Source organism: Pezoporus wallicus, unplaced genomic scaffold (assembly GCF_028554395.1).
Source record: "Pezoporus wallicus isolate ANWC-B61680 ecotype Strahan unplaced genomic scaffold, APGP_CSIRO_Pwel_v1 contig_1181, whole genome shotgun sequence".
NCBI classification, from domain to species: domain Eukaryota; kingdom Metazoa; phylum Chordata; class Aves; order Psittaciformes; family Psittacidae; genus Pezoporus; species Pezoporus wallicus.
The window spans coordinates 733,493-751,552 of record NW_026641428.1 but is presented as its reverse complement, the minus strand read 5'-3'; the positions used below and the strand labels follow the sequence as shown (position 1 = coordinate 751,552).

The window sequence follows — 18,060 nt, the reverse complement described above, 5'->3', positions numbered from 1 at the left end:
AGGCATTGAGACTTCTTGGCTTGGCTCTGTGGTGTATTAAAAATGTGCAAGCAATTCTTACCTGACAGCTTGCAGCTTTATAAAATACTGTATTTTTCTTAAGAGGAAAAAAGGCAAAATGTGAAACACTAAATCCTATCTCATTGAAGTGAACAATAAAATCTCCTTCAACTTGGTCAGGAATATGCGGAGATATTTCTCAAATAAAACTACCTGAGACATAACTTTATTTACATGTGGTAAACAGTCCTTTGATTTATGCATCATTGAAATGTACATCACTTTCATAAGATTAAAATAGTATACCAGTGCAGTCCAGCAGTAATTTTTTTTTTTAATCACAACTCTTTTCATCTTTAATGTTCAAGATAATAGTTCCATACGCTTACTGTGGTTAGCAAGCCTAGACACCTCATTTATATGAGACAGAAAAATTCAAATGTGTCTTCTGAAAAACAGCACTCCCCATTCATTCTTCTAGTTAATATATTGTAGGCAACACCCTCACATAATCATCTTCATGCCCTGCCTCTCAAATGCACACATTTTCTCCTAGCCAGGTATTTCATAGATTGCATTTTGTTCCTCATGCTGGGAACTTGGAAACTTTTATTCATAGCCAATATTGCTGACTATCTTCACTGTATAATTACTTTTGTCTGTTGACCTTTCCCTAACTTATAGTAATAAACTATTTCAATACAAATTTTCAATTAAAAAATGCAACTAAAGAGAGAGTAAGAGAGAAGCTTTCAATAAAAATTAACTTTGTCAACTCTTTTTTTCCACTTTTTCTTTTCTTTATTAAAGGCTGGAATGACACTCACATATGATCCAACCACAGCTGCTTTACAAAATGGGTATGTTAAATACTGGTACACTTAAGAAAACAAAAAGTCTGCATTATGAAAGATGCACAGAACTGGCATTTAATTAATATTTCTTAATTTTCTAGATTTTATCCATCACCCTACAGTATTACAGCAAACAGAATGATCACTCAGACATCTATTACGCCATATATCGCTTCTCCGGTTTCCACATACCAGGTTTGTATTTGGAACTTAGTAGCTGAAATGGTTCATTGGAGCTTCTGTTTATTTATCAATTGCTACATCTGGTTTCATGAGTTCTCCAGTAATGCTTCATTTTGATGAAGGGGGTTCTTTATGCTGAACAGCATGATAAAAATCGCCTTAAAAACTGTGTGTTTGTTTCAGGAAGCACAGCAGTAGAATGAGATACATGGTGTTTCGCAAAACAAAGTCACTGACTTGTGCCAATAGCCAAGATATTTGTAGCCACTTCTGCTTTTCATGCATGATTTTTCATTTTTTCTTGGTCAAGTTCCTTTAATGTCAGTAATCCATCTTTAAAGTAATTATTCTTTACTTAAAACTCCTTGATTTAGTTAAATTCTCTTTCAGAGATATTTCTCCATGCTTTTTGAACTTTTCTCCAGGTTTTTGTCAGTGCAAAAAGAAGGCCCAACAATAATGTATTACGTGGTTGTAATGAGTAAAGGGTGCAGACATTTGCTAGACAGTAGAGAAGGAAATCTGAAAAAGAGTTCAGAGCACAAATTGCATTAGCATTCAAATTCAGTGATTTTATACTAGGACTAAAGCATTTAATAGCATAGAACAGTATTTCTAACCCAAAAGTTACTTTATTTTGAACAGTGATTTAAAACATGAACCATGCACATTTTTTGCTCCTGGGGATTGGTCCAAAGCTTCCTGGGAAGGTATTTTGATAGATGGCATCTTGAGTCCCTACTAGGGGATATTGACAAACAGTTCAACATGTTGGGAAATTATGTGGAACGGTTGGATACAGTCCTAAGAATGCTCGTTTTAGGACATCATACATTTCAGTTTACAAATAACTTGTGTTTAATGCAACCGGTATGGCAATCTCAGACATATGCTCTGTAATTACTACTTGAGATATGCCGGTTATTCCAGTATAATGTAAATAATCAGCTTTTTTGGCATTTTACGGTTTAACACATAGACAAAGTAAAAATCCGTGAATCAGGCGATTAAATCACCAAAACTGATTAAATTTAGGAAATCCTTACCTCTCTATGTCAGGGGAAGGAGAAGAGGCTGTTTGTTTTTTAGTGAGAGAGATGTGCTAAGTTTTCTAGGTTTGGGTGAAAATTAATGTAGAAGGCTGACAGAGGCACTGTGGGCCATTTGGTCAGTGTTCCCTTGCAGGTATTTCCATTCCATTCCAAGTGAGAAGAGGAAGAATTGTCTAGTATTAATTAGTCTGGAGGTCTAGTGCCTTCTTGCGTGAGCAGAGTGTTAGGTAGGAATGAAAACAGTGTACTCTGGGGTAAAGGGCTGAATTAACTTTATATTAATTTCTGAGGTGACTTATGCAACACAGTATTTACTCTTGGCAGACAGTGCCAGTATATTGAATCATTCTGCTTTGTACAGCAATACCTCAAAAATTACAGCAAGTTCTTACCCAGAAAAAATATTCAGGTAGAATTATCTGCTGTTCTTTATTAAAATATAAATTATTTCTCAACATAAGATTCTCAGATATTCATAATCCAAGTAAAAGTTGGAAGTTGGCTTGGAAACGTACTTAGGAGTATAGTCTCACTTTCCTGGGCTTAAGAGATAGGCAGACCACAATAGTGTATGTTTGCAGGAATGTTGTTAGCATTATTTAAATAGACATGTTGTGGAGCTTGAATTACTGTAGATGGAGTTATTAACAACATTATGCTTGAAGTGCTACAGTAAAAGGAATTGAGAATTAACTGAAGTATTCTGTACTGGGGAGGGAGGAGGTTCTTGGCCAGAAAAGTTTCACAATTTGAGCATTAGTCACATCTTTGTTACTGAACCCTTCTCACTGAAACCTGCAACATTCTGTCATCTACAGAACAGGATGTATCATACAAGCATGATTTATTATTTTTTTTTTCTTTGAGGCATGGTATAACCTATTCCTGGATTTATTCTTATTAAAGGTGAACAAATTTAATAAAGCTTTGGCCATTGTTTGTTTCTGCAACTCCTGTATACCCAAATGACAGTAGTAAGCCAGGTACTATCATAGTATGATTAGATCAGCCAAAGCTTTAGTCAGGCTGTACCAGTATTTTTGCTATTAAGCTCTTGCCTGAGGAAAGGGAGGGTTCAGGTGTTTTCCATTTTTGAACTTCTGTTTGCTCTTCTTCTGTTTGAAAAAGTAAAAGTATTACTCAGATTTGAAAGTCAGTAGCAAAAGGAGGGAAGAAATATTTACTTCTTGTAGAAAATACCTCACCTGGATTTTTTTCCGGACTGTCTACCTGTCCTGTCCCAGAATCCTGAGAATGATGGTAGAGGCTTTTAAGGGGCTTTAAATGTCTGGCAACAGTGGTGAGTTAGTTCTGCATGTGTAGTACAGGTCAGAATCCTGACTTATCCTACACACCTGCAGGAGATGGGGAGGAAACATTCTAATACCTACCTTTAAATATTTCTTGGAGCATACTTTTTCAAAGAGCTATTGCAATCAGCTGGGTTTTGGGTTTTTTTTTATTTTTAACTAAGATAACCATGAAACCTATTAGTTTACCTTTTAATCTTTTTACTTTACCTTTTCATGCAAAGTTAGGCATGCTATCCCAATCTAAGGATTTACGTAGTCAGTGATTGCAGAGAGAAAACATGCTAGCTTCAAGAGCAGGGAAGCTCATCAGAACCTTCTCCTCTTCCTGTTCATACTGCAGTGTTTTTGGAGAATGAATCTCCTAAATCTTGTCCTTGTTCCTGGAATAAGAGTCCAGCAGAATTCCTGTTTTCTTTTTCTCTTTTGAAAATCCAATAGTTTATTAGAAAGCAAATAATTCTGTGACTTCTGAGGTCCCAGCTACTTTTCCTCAAAGGGATTTCAAAGACGGTCCTTTTTTAACACATCACAATTTTCTCATGGATCTGTCTGAACCCTTTCAGTGTACTTGATAAAGCTTTTGAGACCTGCACTTAAAACAGTGTAGTGTTCTGAAAGGTGCATGTGGTATATTGTCTCCAAATCTTGTTTCTGATGTACAGGTAGTTTTCATAGATATCATTGTTGCTCCACAGAATGACTGTATTAAGAAGTGAATAAATAAGGGAGGGGGCTTGTTAACATTATTTGCTAAACTACTACTGTATCTCAGTTGGAGGATTCAGGAAAAGAATGACTAAAATGGAAAATACTGCTTTTGTTCTAGGTTCAGAGTCCTTCTTGGATGCAGCCTCAACCATATATAATGCAGCACCCAGTAAGTCTCTATGCTTCTTTATTGCTGTTTACTGTTTGTATAAACGCTTTGCATACTTCTTTAAACAACAGGAAATAGATCAATTCCCACTCAATTACTTCCAGACAATTACATCATGACAATTACATCATGACTAAATAATGGATTCAAATAAAAAGAGAAACAATGATAGTAACCTGAACTGGGGCTTCGTTAGGAAAAAAAGAAAGCTTCCTTCAGGGTATCAAAGTGATGAGAACAATCAGAGTTACCAAGTCAGCATCCTGAGGAAACTTTTTTTATTAAATGAAAAGCACTTTGCAAATACCATTGTTTTACATACTGTTTACCTATCAGGAGCTGGAATTGAAGACCCAAGGTTTTAAAATGGGTCTGGAGTAGTTCAGACTGGATAATTAGTGAAAGACAGATGGATGTAGTGATATAGATGACATTATGGGCACCCACTTAAGAAAACCTGCATAGCTGGTTCTCGCTTCCCCGCTCATGAGTAATGCTGGTCTCCCTACACTTTTGGCTGTGGCATCTGTACCAGACTGTCAAGCATTCTAATCTATACTCTCCCATGATATTTTGCTTCTTATCTATGTCATTTGCCAATTAAGTACCATAATATCTGAGACTTAGTGGGTTTCTTGAGATGAGTATTACAAATAATAACAGGAGCTTTAATATATGCCCTCCTGTAGTTAGCAAACAAGTCTGTTTCCAGATATAGAAAGGATATTGTCTTGACTTTAATTAACCTCTCCATGCAGATTATAGAATGTAAATCTTCTTGGCAGAACATTTTCTTCTTATGCATGCAGAGAAGGTGATACTTAACCAGAACACCCTCTCGCAAGCTTAATTGTTGTATTTGTGTTTTTTGATGCTAAACACACATGCACACAACAGGTTTTAACTTTTTTGTCAACACAGATTTTCTGAAAAACAAAATCTTGCACACCATGCTGTGAAATACACAAGTTGATAAATTATAATGCTGTAAGGTGCATTAGTTTCACAGGTATACAAAATGAGATTTCACAGTTGAAAATGAAGATCTAGATTCCTGACTTTAAGTTCAGTTTTGGCCTGTGCAAAGACTGGTGCTGTCTTGCTCATTTGCTTTGCAGAGAAGCCTGCAGTCTACAGACAGGAAATTCTTTTAGTGTTTGATGTGCCTGTGACTCATTTAATCTACACTGATCACATGGTTGTTTTTCCAACTATACTCTGTACGGGTGTTTTTTCTTTTCTTTTTTTTTCTTTTTGTTGTTTTCAAGGATTAGTTATTGAATCAGAGTGCTGTCTTTCAGTACACTGCATTTATTTCTGTTAGTTTTGAGCCTCCATTAGTCTTAATCAACACTTTTGCAAGCATAAGTCATACAAAGTATTTGGAAATATCTTTTTGTAGAGCATGGTTCGTAAAATGAAATTTGTTGATAATCCTCCATTTCAGATAACTCTGGAAACTTTACAAGTGTGTCCTCCATATTTAGCAATCTCAAGTGTTTAAAAATTCGGCATGTACTTTTGATGAAGTTAACAAAATGGTATAGGAGTGATAGAGATCATCACAGCAGCTAGTATTTAGACAGAGTCAGTGTTGCTAACCTGCTCTTCCAGAATGTGTGTTCTACTGAATCCAGCCATTAAGTGGGCAGCTGTCTTGTATGTGAACTTCACATTTGACAGGTAGAATTTTCCTAATACAAATGTTCCTCCAAAGCCTTCATTCCTAAAGATGAGATAAGAATTTCTTCCTAAAGCCTGAAATTGCAAAGCTTAACCTGAGTGAATCTATGGCAGCATGTGTAGATTTTTGCTGTAAAGTTAGCATCTGGTTAAACTCATGTTTTACAAAGTGTTTTCAGCAGGTGTCTCAAGCTCATTGTACTTCAGTTGTGCGTTCAATAGGAAGTCAATGTAGTTGTTAACCCATTCCCAAACCATACAAAACACATCTGCTGAAGTAGAATATTCAGAATGCCCCAGACCTACTCCCTGAGTCAGTGTCTCGGTCTAAGGAGGGTTCTTGTGGTATATCACATCGGAAGGACTTAGACTTTCAAATGCAAAATGTAATTAAAATCCCAGTGTTGCCACAACCGTTTCCTTCTTTCTCTGTTTTTTAATAGGGCGCTGTACTGACTCCCTCCATGGACCACACCATGTCACTACAGCCTGCATCGATGATAAGCCCTCTGACACAGCAGATGAGTCATCTTTCATTAGGCAGTACTGGAACAGTATGTAGCAATTGAAGCAAACTAGAACTTACACAAGTAGAAAATACTGCATGTAGATCACAGTAGGCATGTTCAGCCTGCATATAGGGAAAAATAGTCCTTCAGTCTTTCATCCAGTAAAATATTAATAACTGCTTCCATTTTTAAATCTTATTCAGCTCTTTTTTTGTCAGTCTATTACTTGATCAGAAATTGGAAATTAATAAATAAAAATAGATCAAACCAAATGAAAAGAACTTAGGAGACAGCTCCAAAGTTGTATTGGAAAGGGAAAAATAGTTGTTTTACTCTTCAGGAGAAATGATGATGATTTGGATTAACAGAGAAAGAAAAGTCCTTCACACAGTATTTGAAGTCTAAATCTGAGTTTTCTTGAAACAGGTATCTCGTTTTCCTGAAAAGCCTGTTAATGTCAAACACAAAAGTCTTTTTCTCATGTATATTACTTTAGGGAAACAGTTAATAGCTGTTAAACAATAGCATGATAGATATTTTGAGTACTCTTATTTACATTGAACTTGAACTCAACTTAATAGACTCCCTGTCTTTTTAGTACATGCCAGCCACAACAGCTATGCAAGGAGCCTACATACCCCAATATACACATGTCCAGACAGCAGCAGTTCCTGTTGAGGTCAGTATGTTTTATAAAAGACCAGAGGTGAGAGACATGAATATGATACTAGGTTTGGGGGGTTTTGTTTTGTTATATTCCTAGAAAACTTGATTTTTAAAGCCTAACATTGTAACTGTGAGTGCACTGTGAATGCACTGTATATTAAAGTTATAAAATATCATTATTCTTTACTAATATAAATAGTAGTATAACAAAGAATGACCTGTACTTGTAGCAGTACAGTACTTGAAGCAGTATTCCATATGAGCATAACTGAGATGAACTTTATGGGTTTTGAAGCCTAACTTCCAATAGGAAAACTTCAGGGTATGTTGTAGTTTTGTTTCTTTCATTTAGTTTTCCTGTGAGCAAACTTCTCTGCTAACAGACCATGACTGTAACTTTCAGCAAAGAATCCTGATTTTTACCCTGGCATCTCAGGATACTTGTTTATTAGGCTATTTGCCTAAAAAACTCCTCTGCAAGTCCAGTTGAAAAGCATAACTAAATGGTACACAATAGTTTGTCTACTATATCTTACACCCTTTCATAGGTCAGCACTTCTTTAACAGAGGAGCAGTTATACTGCAGCTCTTGTATTCGGAATGAGTGCTGGATAGTCTATTCCAGAGCCTGTAAGGCAAAACATTTTATTTCAAAGTCTGTTTGCCCAGAAACTCTAGAAATTGTTTGGTTCAGTTTATTCATTTACCCACATGCAGGTAAGAGCTTTCGGTAATAGCTGGTAGCACTGTCTGCCAGAGCGTTATCAGCTGAATTAATTCCCTGGTTTCTTGGGGGTCTGTGTGCAAAGTCCCAGCTACAGTTCTTTGTGTTCCCTAGTGCCAGTTGCACCACAGTACTTAAAGCAATAGTGTTTGTACCTGTGGTAAGTAGATACTCTTCTCACCCTCAAAAGGAGAGGGGCAGAATGATCTTTAGCATTTTCAGGTAGAAAATGTACTGGTAGTTATTTACTTGCTCTGTGTATTTATTTTTATAATGTTAAAAGTTTGTGGTTTATTTTAGTTACCAAGGCAGCTGGGGTAACATGACGTTTGCTTGATCATTTTATTTCCGTTTGCTGAAATGGAAATCAATGCAAAATTAACATCTCCAGTTTGGAATACCCCACTTGAGAAAAATTAGAAAGACTTTAGCTATTTGAAGACTGCTAATTGCATGAGTCACATCAAAATACATATTGCAGCTAATGCTGCCTGATTTTGTCTCATGTCTTGTCTTCCTTTTTATTTGCAGGAAGCCAGTGGTCAGCAACAAGTTACAGTAGAGACGTCCAGTGATCATTCTCCATATACGTATCAGCAAAATAAGTAACTGTGAGGTAGGGGTTCATCCTGTCACATGAAAGATGTGAATTCAGAGATACTTTATTTCATAACCTACAGTGCTCTGTATTGAATTTTAATTCTTTCTTCAATGTCATATAAATAACATTGATAAATCTGAGGACAGGCAGTGAGGTTAATTTGAACTTGGCCAAAGTTAGAAGCCAGGAAAGAAAGCACAGGTTCTAGAAGTGAGTTAATGAATTATGAGTAATAGAGTTTTAATAATTTTCTATAGCATAACTGGATTATGTTGGATTTTAATTTGTTCATCTTGGCAGTGTGCTATATACAAGAATAACAATGAATTAGTGCAAAACTATGAGAATCACAATGAGAAAGGGAACTGTATTTGCACTTAAAATATCCTCTAGTTCTGTGGTATGTGTAAGATTTGGAAGCGGCATTGTGACAGACTTACAGACCACAGGCACGGAGTTAGTCTGGTAGAAATCCTTGCTTGACCTTTTTTCCTGCAGACTTCCCCGTTCATCCTTTACTCTAGCAAAAAGCAGTTTGATCCAAAATTTTGACAGTTGTTTTTTAATCCACATCCTTGTTTGGCTCCAACTCCAGAGTTTCACTTTCCTACTCCAGTTTTGCATGGCCTTTACTAACCAATAATTAACTTAACATGAACTCCTTCAGTGCAAAATTTTTGCTTTCTGTAGATTGCCAGCGTGTGAAAGTATTGTTTGCACTAACTATTCCCTTCTGCATCCCCCATGTTTTGAAATTCTGGAATTTAATTCTTTCTTAACTCATCTTTTTTCTGAGTGCTTTGTAAACCAGGCAGCTTGAATACAAAATCATTTTAATCAAATTTCGAAGACCTCATAGTGAAAAATTCTGTTCTGTTGCAATAATGTTCCAGAGGCTGTTAAGAACGGGGTTCTGCAGCTTTCGCAGCATTTGTTATATACTAAAAAATGATAATCAGTTATGTGTGAAGAATTTCCAATTGTGTGATATTCTCCCTAAAATATATAAATCTAACAATACACACATTTTGGCATTACCTTGGATTTTGCAGGTCAGATGTGCTGTTTGACAACAATGCTCTCATTCCCATTTTTGGCAGAGCAACTTCTTACATGTTCAAGAATGTAAAGATAGAAACAAACCAATGAGAAAACTTCGCACATTCAACAGAAGGCACCAGTCTGCACAGTGCAACGCATGACCTGTGTTTATTATTGTAGTCTAGCCAAATGCTGGTATCTAGAGAAAGCCCATATCCTTGATTTGCTTCCAGGGCAGGGAGAAAACAAAGCCACAGACTCTTCCCGTTATCCATCGCCTGGTGTTAAAATCATGGCTCCTGCATGTTTCTGATGCCAAGGCTGTTGGCTGGTGTTAGCTGCTTTTCAATGAATTATTTGTTTTGCCTTGAGTCTTCCCTGTGGGCATGTAAAACCTCCTTACCAGTAGAGATCTGTGGTAGATGATGAAGTGTAATCCTGCATGTCATCTCCCCATCCCGCCTCTCTCTCCCAGTCTGTCAGTGTCTTTCCCATAGACTGGGACCAGGCAAGAGTCTCCTGAAAGGATGAGGTGTGTTCCCGTCTGAGACACATTTTATAATTCCAACTGTGTAGAGTACTGAGCTCTGTGAGCAACCCTGTTCATTTGCTGTAAGCCAATCCTCCATATATTTTATTCTTAAGGGAAGTACTTTTATCTGTATTTATATGCAGTGAAAGCCGGAGGAATCTATGTCAGCAGTGGCTATGGCAGTGAGCACGTGGGGAAGGTTAATATTACTCAGCTAATTTCAGCCTCAGAGTATGGCATTTGATATTTCTGTCCCTGGAACATGTTGGTACTTGTCGGTTTTTGGACAGGTGAAGGGGAGGGAATTGAGAGTTATTTCTTGCCCTAAATACACTGCAGTCTCTTAATTGTTGTGGCTTTGTTACTGTTGTCAAACTGAAACTTCAGTCTAAATGTACATGCAGCACCTTTGGGAGCGTCCTATTAAAAGTCAATATGCATACTGCCATAAACAAGGAGTAAATGACAACTAGCATATTGGCACAAGTAGATGCAGTCAATCAAAGATACATAGTGTCTTTCCTTTGTCAGCTACATTTAACCACTTTATAGCTTCTTTTCAGAAAGTTGCCATGTGAAAATAGTCAAAGGGACTTGAGAGGAAAAACATGCTATAATTATATATACACCTGTAAATGTACAAGCCTTAAAATAGCAGACTTTGTTTTGGGTTGAGAAATTCAACAATTGACTAAAACCTTTTTCATTAGCAATGTATTTTTTTTTTAATCCATATGGCAGTATAAGCCAGTGCAGTAAATTGAGAAGTCTTTCTTCAAGTTTAATAGGCCCTGAGTTGCCGTTAAGTATTAGCAGTGATGGAGGCACAGTAGCTGTCTCTGCATTAGCTGTTGTACATAGCCTCCCTGAGGCTGCGCCAAAAGAAAGTTGTGTTCTTTTTCCAGACATCAAAAGCCTTGGAGATGCCACGGGAGTAAGCTCACGCACTCAAGCACTTTTGGTCAATTAAAAGGAAACAACAATAACAAAACAACAAAGAAGGGAATAGCTTTGAATGCAGTCTCAGGGTTCCCCAGTGGGAACTCCGCATGCTGAACAGGTATTGGAGATAAGAGGGGGGAAAGTACAATACAGGCTGTGTCCTGGCAGAGATATCCCTTGTCCTGGGAAGGGCCAAGCACCTGTATTGCCACCTGTGTTACTTCTCAAATTTATACTTGGATTCACTTACTCTTCTCACAGCTCTCTAAAATAGGAAATTATTTAGTTTTGTCAACAGCTACATTAGAAAAAAAGGATGCAATTGTATCTCTGCTCTAGCTCTCACCTTTCTGTGTTGCAGATGTCCAGTGTTGACCTGGCCTGGAGAAGGGTGCAAAGGCTGAAACAATCATGGATTTTACTGATCAATTGTGCTTTAGGAATTATTGACAGTTTTGCACAGGTTCTTGAAAATGTTATTTATAATGAAATCAACTAAAACTATTTTTGCTATAAGTTCTATAAGGTGCATAAGAAAAACCTTAAATTCATCTAGTAGCTGTTCCCATGAACAGGTTTATTTTAGTAAAAAAAAATTTTTATCAAGTGTTATGACGCAAAAAAAAAAAGTTGAATTTCTGGGTATGCACAGATGACCACGAAGACTTATTCATGTGCATGACAGAATTTGTGTTTTGGTTTCTTTTTATTTTGTTGGTTTCTTTTTTTTTTATTTCTTTCTTTTTTTATTTCCCTTTTTTTTTTTTTTGTAATTGTATGAAATGGGTTTTCTCAAGTTTAAAATAGTAAAACATCTAAGACGATGTTCTGTGCTTGCAGTGTGTGAGTGTTGCTTTAGTGCAGTGTTGCAATTATAGTGTCTGGTCTTTTAGCTTTCTGTTTTTCTTTTAATGTAGTGTGAAGTGTCTTATCCTTTTCTATAAATTCCAATTTGCCTTAAATCTTTCAATGCTGTAGCTGTTTCAGTAAGTAGTCCAAACTAATGGTGTAGAATGCTTTGACCAAATGAGCTGGTCTATTATGCCTTGTAAAACAGCAGCATAGGGCTTTTAAAGGTAGTCAATAAAAATTGCTGAAAATTTGGCTTTTTTAATGTGTAGTAAGTGTTTTTAATGATTTTTCACATAATATGTAAGGTAGTGAAACGCAAGAGGGAAAAAAATGTTTTGTGTGAAACACATTTTCTGACTGGGGAAATTTTAATAGGATAAATTGTTTGTAAGGCCATATGCCAATAGTTCCCTCTGGTAGTTTGAATGATTTAGGAACTCTGCTGTATGATGCAATGTAAAATCTTTTTTTGCCTTTTTTCAGAAACTAACTTGATGTTCTAGTTTTAGCATAGGTAGAGTAGGGAGTTTGGGGTGGAGATATCACCGAATGTTTTTGTCCTTCCTTTATACTAATGATAGTGCTTTAGGATGAGGATTGTGCTGAGACTTAGCAAACAGAAAAGTTGCTATTACAGCAAAATGGCAAAAGCTAAAGGACTTGTTTTCAAACATACGCTGAGATGTAAGTAGAAGCATAATTGATTGGATACTAGCTCTCTATAGTAGGTAAATAAAAATAAAAAGACTTGGCACTTTTAAAAGGTAACTTTACCAAAGAACAAAGAGCCAGTAACCAATAATTCTGATTTGTCTCAGCATTACGTCTTCTGTACTCTTTATTTTTGCCGGACCAGTTTGCGGTTAGGAGAATGTGCCTTTTTTGTACATTTGCATTTAGGTTTTATAATTTTAATTGACGTATGGACACAAAAGCATGAAGGAAGACTTGGATCCAAGCAGTGCCACACTTTACATCATCACTACAAGTGTTAAGTGTAAAGAAAACCGATTTTGAAACTATGAAATTCCTGATTCATAAATACACAGTTATTTGTACTTCACATATTAGATAATTCACTGCTACTAAAGCTCTTTATTACAATTGCATATGTTTTAAATCGAATGATAAATTAAGTTGTCTTCCAAAACTGTGTACTTCTCTGGTCAGCTGTATATGATCAGTTATCTACCTCAAAGTTTATTTCCTTTTGTATTGGGACAGGTTGCTGGCCCTCCCTGTTTCCACAGACCAAATCATCCTAGCTCGGGAGCTAGGGCTAAGCAGTTGTTTCTTTCAAGTATTTTTTAGTTTTTAAATTTTGTGTGAGTATTGGAGTATAGATGTCGGTGACATTTCATAGTTTCAAAAGTAAATTGCTGCTCTGAGAAGTGTAGATTCTAGTGAAATACATAGTCATAAGAGATGTGTTTTTGTTTTTTCTTTTTTTAAGAAGTTGTGGTATTATTGGTTCTATGCTCCCTGGAATATTACTGCTTTGTAAAAGTCCAGACTTCCTGCAGCACCTTGCCTGTATCTGGTAACTTTCCAAACCTGGATCTCTCACTACTTGATATTTTTGCGTTAATTAAAACTGCAGTATGATAGCTGTGTTAGAGGGAGGGAAGAGCTGCTGCCAGAAATGTCTGAACTAAGTGCCATACTCATTGTCTGGGTAAGATTTGGGAAATTTAACCTCTGTACATAAAGAAATAATCAGTTACTTAAACATCACATAGTAGACAGCCATTAAATTATAAAAAATTAATTTATGAAGAAAGACCTTTTGTACAGATTGAAAAAAAAAAAAAGATTTTCATAGAGATATCTATATGATCAAGAGAGTTAATTTTTTATTTTTGTTTTACTAGTGCCACAAACTTGCCAGTGGTAACTTATTTGTCCGGTTCAAGATAACTCTGTAGTTTTGTTTCCTAGGACTTGTTGTTAAACGCCAAAAGACATTTTTGAACTGTAAATTTGATTAGATTGTTAGCTTTTTTCTGTTTTATTTCTTTGAAAACTTTTGAATAAAAAAGATCCAAAAAAATGAAAATCCATTGTCTTTTTCCTTCAGCCTTTCCTTTATTGGGGGAAAACCCAACAGGTTGTGGTAAAACCTTGGTGTTCATTTTGAAGTGCTTGGAGTAGCTTTCTGCTTTACGGTCTGGGTCTTTCCCTCCTGCCTTTTGGTAAAAGCAAATTTTAACTCTTTCAGACCACATTCAAGTCACTTATTCTTTCAGGCAAGACAGGAAAAGATTTAGGAAAAACATATGATGAGATATCTGGTTTGAATGCAAGAACTCTGTTGCCCTCTGTCTCAGCCTGCACAGAGAGTTATGTGTAACCAGGCCTGCACACTGTAGTTGTAAGCAGGCCAGTTTTCTAGAAGGGTGGAGATGTAGGTCACTTCGGTAGTTCATAGCACTGAACTGCTTGCCTGAAAGTGCTTTCACCTTCCCACGTGCAGCGGCGTTGGGTGGCATGCCCAGTTCTGGGTTCAGAGGTGATCCTTTACTGGAATTGAAAATGATCCCAAGTGTTTGCCTTCCAGCTGCAATCTGTAAGCACTTTATTTCTTTAAAGATGGTCTCTGATTTTTATTACAAGATCACTGCTGCTGCTGATGTATGTCAGATAGAGGATTGCTCTGCCTAAAGTAAGGCTTGGGGAAGATAAGACGGGAAAATGCGAACTGTTGCATTGCTTCAGCCAAATGCTTTACCAACTGTGTGGTCCTCAACATAGCTTTGTATCGATGAGTGTGCCAGGAGAGGGGCTTTGACCTAGTCTTGGGCACTCAGGGGTGCACCCAGTGGCAGAGAGCAATGGCTGGGTGATCCAGTGGATTCCTGTGACTTGCCACCAGTGCTGGATAAGCAAAGGGGAGGCCTGTTTACCATAGGCTGTGCTGTCCTGGAGAACCCTCCTCCCCCTTGGGAGACAGTCCTTTACACTATACACATGGTTTTGACATATACCAAGGGTTCCACCGACCTTGCAACAGGCCAGGCAGCCTGCTGGGTGGGCAGCCACAACTTCTCTGAGCAGCCTGTTCCAGTGCCTCCCCACCTTCACAGTAAAGAACTTCTTCCTAATATGTAACCTAAATCTAACCCAATTTAAAGCCATTCCCCCTTGTCCTATCCCTACATGCCCTTGTAAAAAGTCTCTCTCCAGATTTCTTGTAAGGCTCCCTTTAAGTACTGGAAGACTGCTCTGAGGTCTGGAATATTCTCCAGGCTGAACAAACCCAACTCTCTCAGCCTGTCTTTGTAGGAAAGGTGCCCCAGCCCTCTGAAAATACGTGTTTTTCTGGTGGAGCTAGTGAAAGGGACTCACTTAGAGGTTACATTAGCTTATGCAATAAGGGCATCCTTAATAATGATGGCTCTTACTATTAATGAAGCAAAAAAGCCCCAACAAAACAAGCAAACCAGTCCCTCACACTGTGTGGTATTAAACACATTTAGACTTGTAACTGAAAAAAATTTAAGCATTTTATGATAATTTAAATAGTGGTCCACTGCGTTGCCTGTATAAAATGTACTGGATGAGAAGATGAAGATTTTTAAAGGGTTTTGTTAAATTATTCTTGTTCACCATAAAACTGAATTAATTTCAGATCAATAAGCAGTCTTTTTGAATTAAGTGTGCATGCTACCTCACAAAAGCTGTATGTGGTGCATTCAGAATAATGCAGGTTGGAAAGGCTTTTTGCTATCTATTTGCTTTTCCAGTTGGCCGTATTGTAAACTTAGGTCTCTTACTGTAGCTCCAAATACATTTGATAAGAATGGATACTTTCAGATTCGTACCCTTTACCTGAGTAAAGGTTGTATCATTTTTATCAGGCAGTCTGCAATAATCATAGAATCATAGAATAGTCGGGGTTGGAAAGGACCTTAAGACCATCTAGTTCCAACGACCCTACCATGGGCAGGGGCACCTCACACTAAACCATCTCACCCAAGGATCTGTCCAACCTGGCCTTGAACACCACCAGGTATGGAGCATTCACAACTTCCCTGGGCAACCCATTCCAGTGCCTCACCACCCTCACAGTAAAGAATTTCCTCCTTATATCCAATCTAAACTTCCCCTGTTTAAGTTTTAACCTGTTACCCCTTGTCCTGCCACTACAGTCCCTAATGAAGAGTCCCTCCCCAGCATCCCTATAGGCCCCCTTCAGATACTGGAAGGCTGCTATGAGGTCTCCACGCAGCCTTCTCTTCTCCAGGCTGAACAGCCCCAACTTTCTCAGCCTGTCTTTGTACAGGAGGTGCTCCAGTCCCCTGATCATCCTCGTGGCCCTCCTCTGGACTTGTTCCAACAGTTCCATGTCCTTTTTATGTTGAGGACACCAGAACTGCACACAATACTCCAAGTGAGGCAATGTGTTTATGTAATGTACTTTTGTTTTATATAGTGAAGCTCGTATTTATTGCCAACTGGCTTGTTCAAATGTTGGCTCCATCCTGTTGCACACAGCTTGTTTTGAACCCTACCTGCAAACATGCTGTGAATAATTTTTTTTTACCTATTAACAAATACTTCTAAGCATCATTTTCTTGTAGGATGATTTTGTACCAATACAAATGTTTTTTGCAAGATCATGCACAGACTCTGTTGCTTGTTGGCTGTTAGTGATTAGAAAGTAGCCTTTCTTTAGGCGCTGAACAAAATCTCTATTTTCTGCACTAGGCAGGTGCCAGATGAGTGCAAGTAATGCATTAACAGCAGTGTGGCAAAGTAGCAAAGTCCTGTTGATAGCTGAGCCCTGCTAATGACTGTTCACATATATTAGGCTAGAATATTTGTGGAGCTCTTTCCTGGTACTCTTTGTCAGTTTTTCTTGGGGAGGGAAAAAAAAAGTGGTGTTCTGCTCTCTCCTCCCAGCTTTAATTTACGCTGTAGTACATCCACCAATCCAGACAAATCTGATGGTTGACTAAAGCTCTGCCACCTCCCTTTCTGCAGAAACATCGTATGAGAAATGCATTTTGTGTGCCAGAATATTTATATGAGTTTGTACTCCTACTCCTCCTGTGCACACTTCACTGCACTTGTTCCTTTTGCTTTGATCAAGTGCTCCATAAGCATTTGCCAACTTTCACATGCGTTGGAATAAGATACCCAGTCCTACACTGTTCAGCCGTGTCTTCCTGTGAAAGCCAGTGCGTTATTTGGTGGCATTTAAGACACGTATGCTATTACCTTCCAAAACACTTGCAACACTGACATACTCTTTCAGCTGTGAAAGATCATCTGTGTCATTCCTTAGCCAACAAGTTCTGGCATTGATTAACCCAAACAAATCTGAGGCTTTTGGCTTTCAGACTCGGTCCATTAATTCTATCCAGAATAGGGGTTAGGATATACAAAACCTATTCTGTTTGGCAACTTCTCCTCCAGCTGAGAAAAGCCAAGCTGATTTCAGAACAGCAAAGATTTACAGTGTGGTGACCAGAGGGAGTGTGGAAAAGCCTGCAAGTGGAATGAGTCAGTCTTTCCTTTTCAGGACAGCTCTAACTGCATCAACCATCTGAGAAACCTGTGGGGCCCAGCTCTGTAGTAAAGAAGGAGTCATATCACAGGAAAATATACTACTGGAGTACTTTTCCATGTCCAAGAAGAAAAGACAGCTTGTCAGCAGCCAAGCTTTAACTGTTGAAGTTATCTTGCCTTTTTCAACAGTATCCCCTTGCTCAGTACTTAACATCAGTGGTGTTCTGAATTCTGCTGTGTTTTGTCTGTCTCCCTGCAGCTGAATAAACTGATCTCTTTCAACAGCTTCACTAGGATGGAAAGATCTTTGGAGAACGTGCAGAATGAGGGTATGTGCCAGCCTGAAAACATCCTACATGCACACCACAGGTGTTCACATCAACCTGCTCAGGCAGCTTTCTAAGCAGCTTTATTGTTTTAGAGCCTAACATGCTAATGTTGCCAAGGGAAAACACATTTGGGAAATGATTTCTGCGTGTACACACTGCTGATCCTAGGTAGTCATCTGCAGTAGGAGTTTTCCCTGGTATTTTCACCACCTGACATTCACACACAGGGCTGATGTTTTCAGGCAATATCCTTGAAGCACTTAAGGGAAATGGGACAAGACAATGGTTTAAAAGAAGGCCAAGAGAAAATTTACTAGTAGGTAGGAGTTTTTGGTAAATAGTTTTAGCTTTTTGCAAGCACAGATAGAAAATGACTTTGTGTGCCTCAGTC

The 18,060-nt window shown here is 37.9% G+C and overlaps 1 protein-coding gene across 7 annotated transcripts in view; it reads left to right on the top strand.

Annotated features, from left to right (window-relative positions):
• Positions 1–17,489, top strand: part of RBMS1 (RNA binding motif single stranded interacting protein 1) — a 153,370-nt gene extending 135,881 nt beyond the window's left edge. For 6 of the 7 annotated variants that reach the window (XM_057423820.1, XM_057423821.1, XM_057423818.1 and 3 more), the window contains exons 8-14: positions 811–860; positions 956–1,049; positions 4,229–4,279; positions 6,406–6,516; positions 7,070–7,150; positions 8,393–8,477; positions 11,339–12,091. In XM_057423820.1, coding sequence (XP_057279803.1) covers positions 811–860; positions 956–1,049; positions 4,229–4,279; positions 6,406–6,516; positions 7,070–7,150; positions 8,393–8,470 — 465 coding nt within the window. In that variant the 3' untranslated portion in view covers positions 8,471–8,477; positions 11,339–12,091. Of the gene's footprint in view, positions 1–810; positions 861–955; positions 1,050–4,228; positions 4,280–6,405; positions 6,517–7,069; positions 7,151–8,392; positions 8,478–11,338; positions 12,092–17,353 lie in introns of those variants that run through there. The other variant, XM_057423819.1, reaches the window with a different exon arrangement.
• The last annotated feature ends 571 nt before the right edge of the window (positions 17,490–18,060 follow it).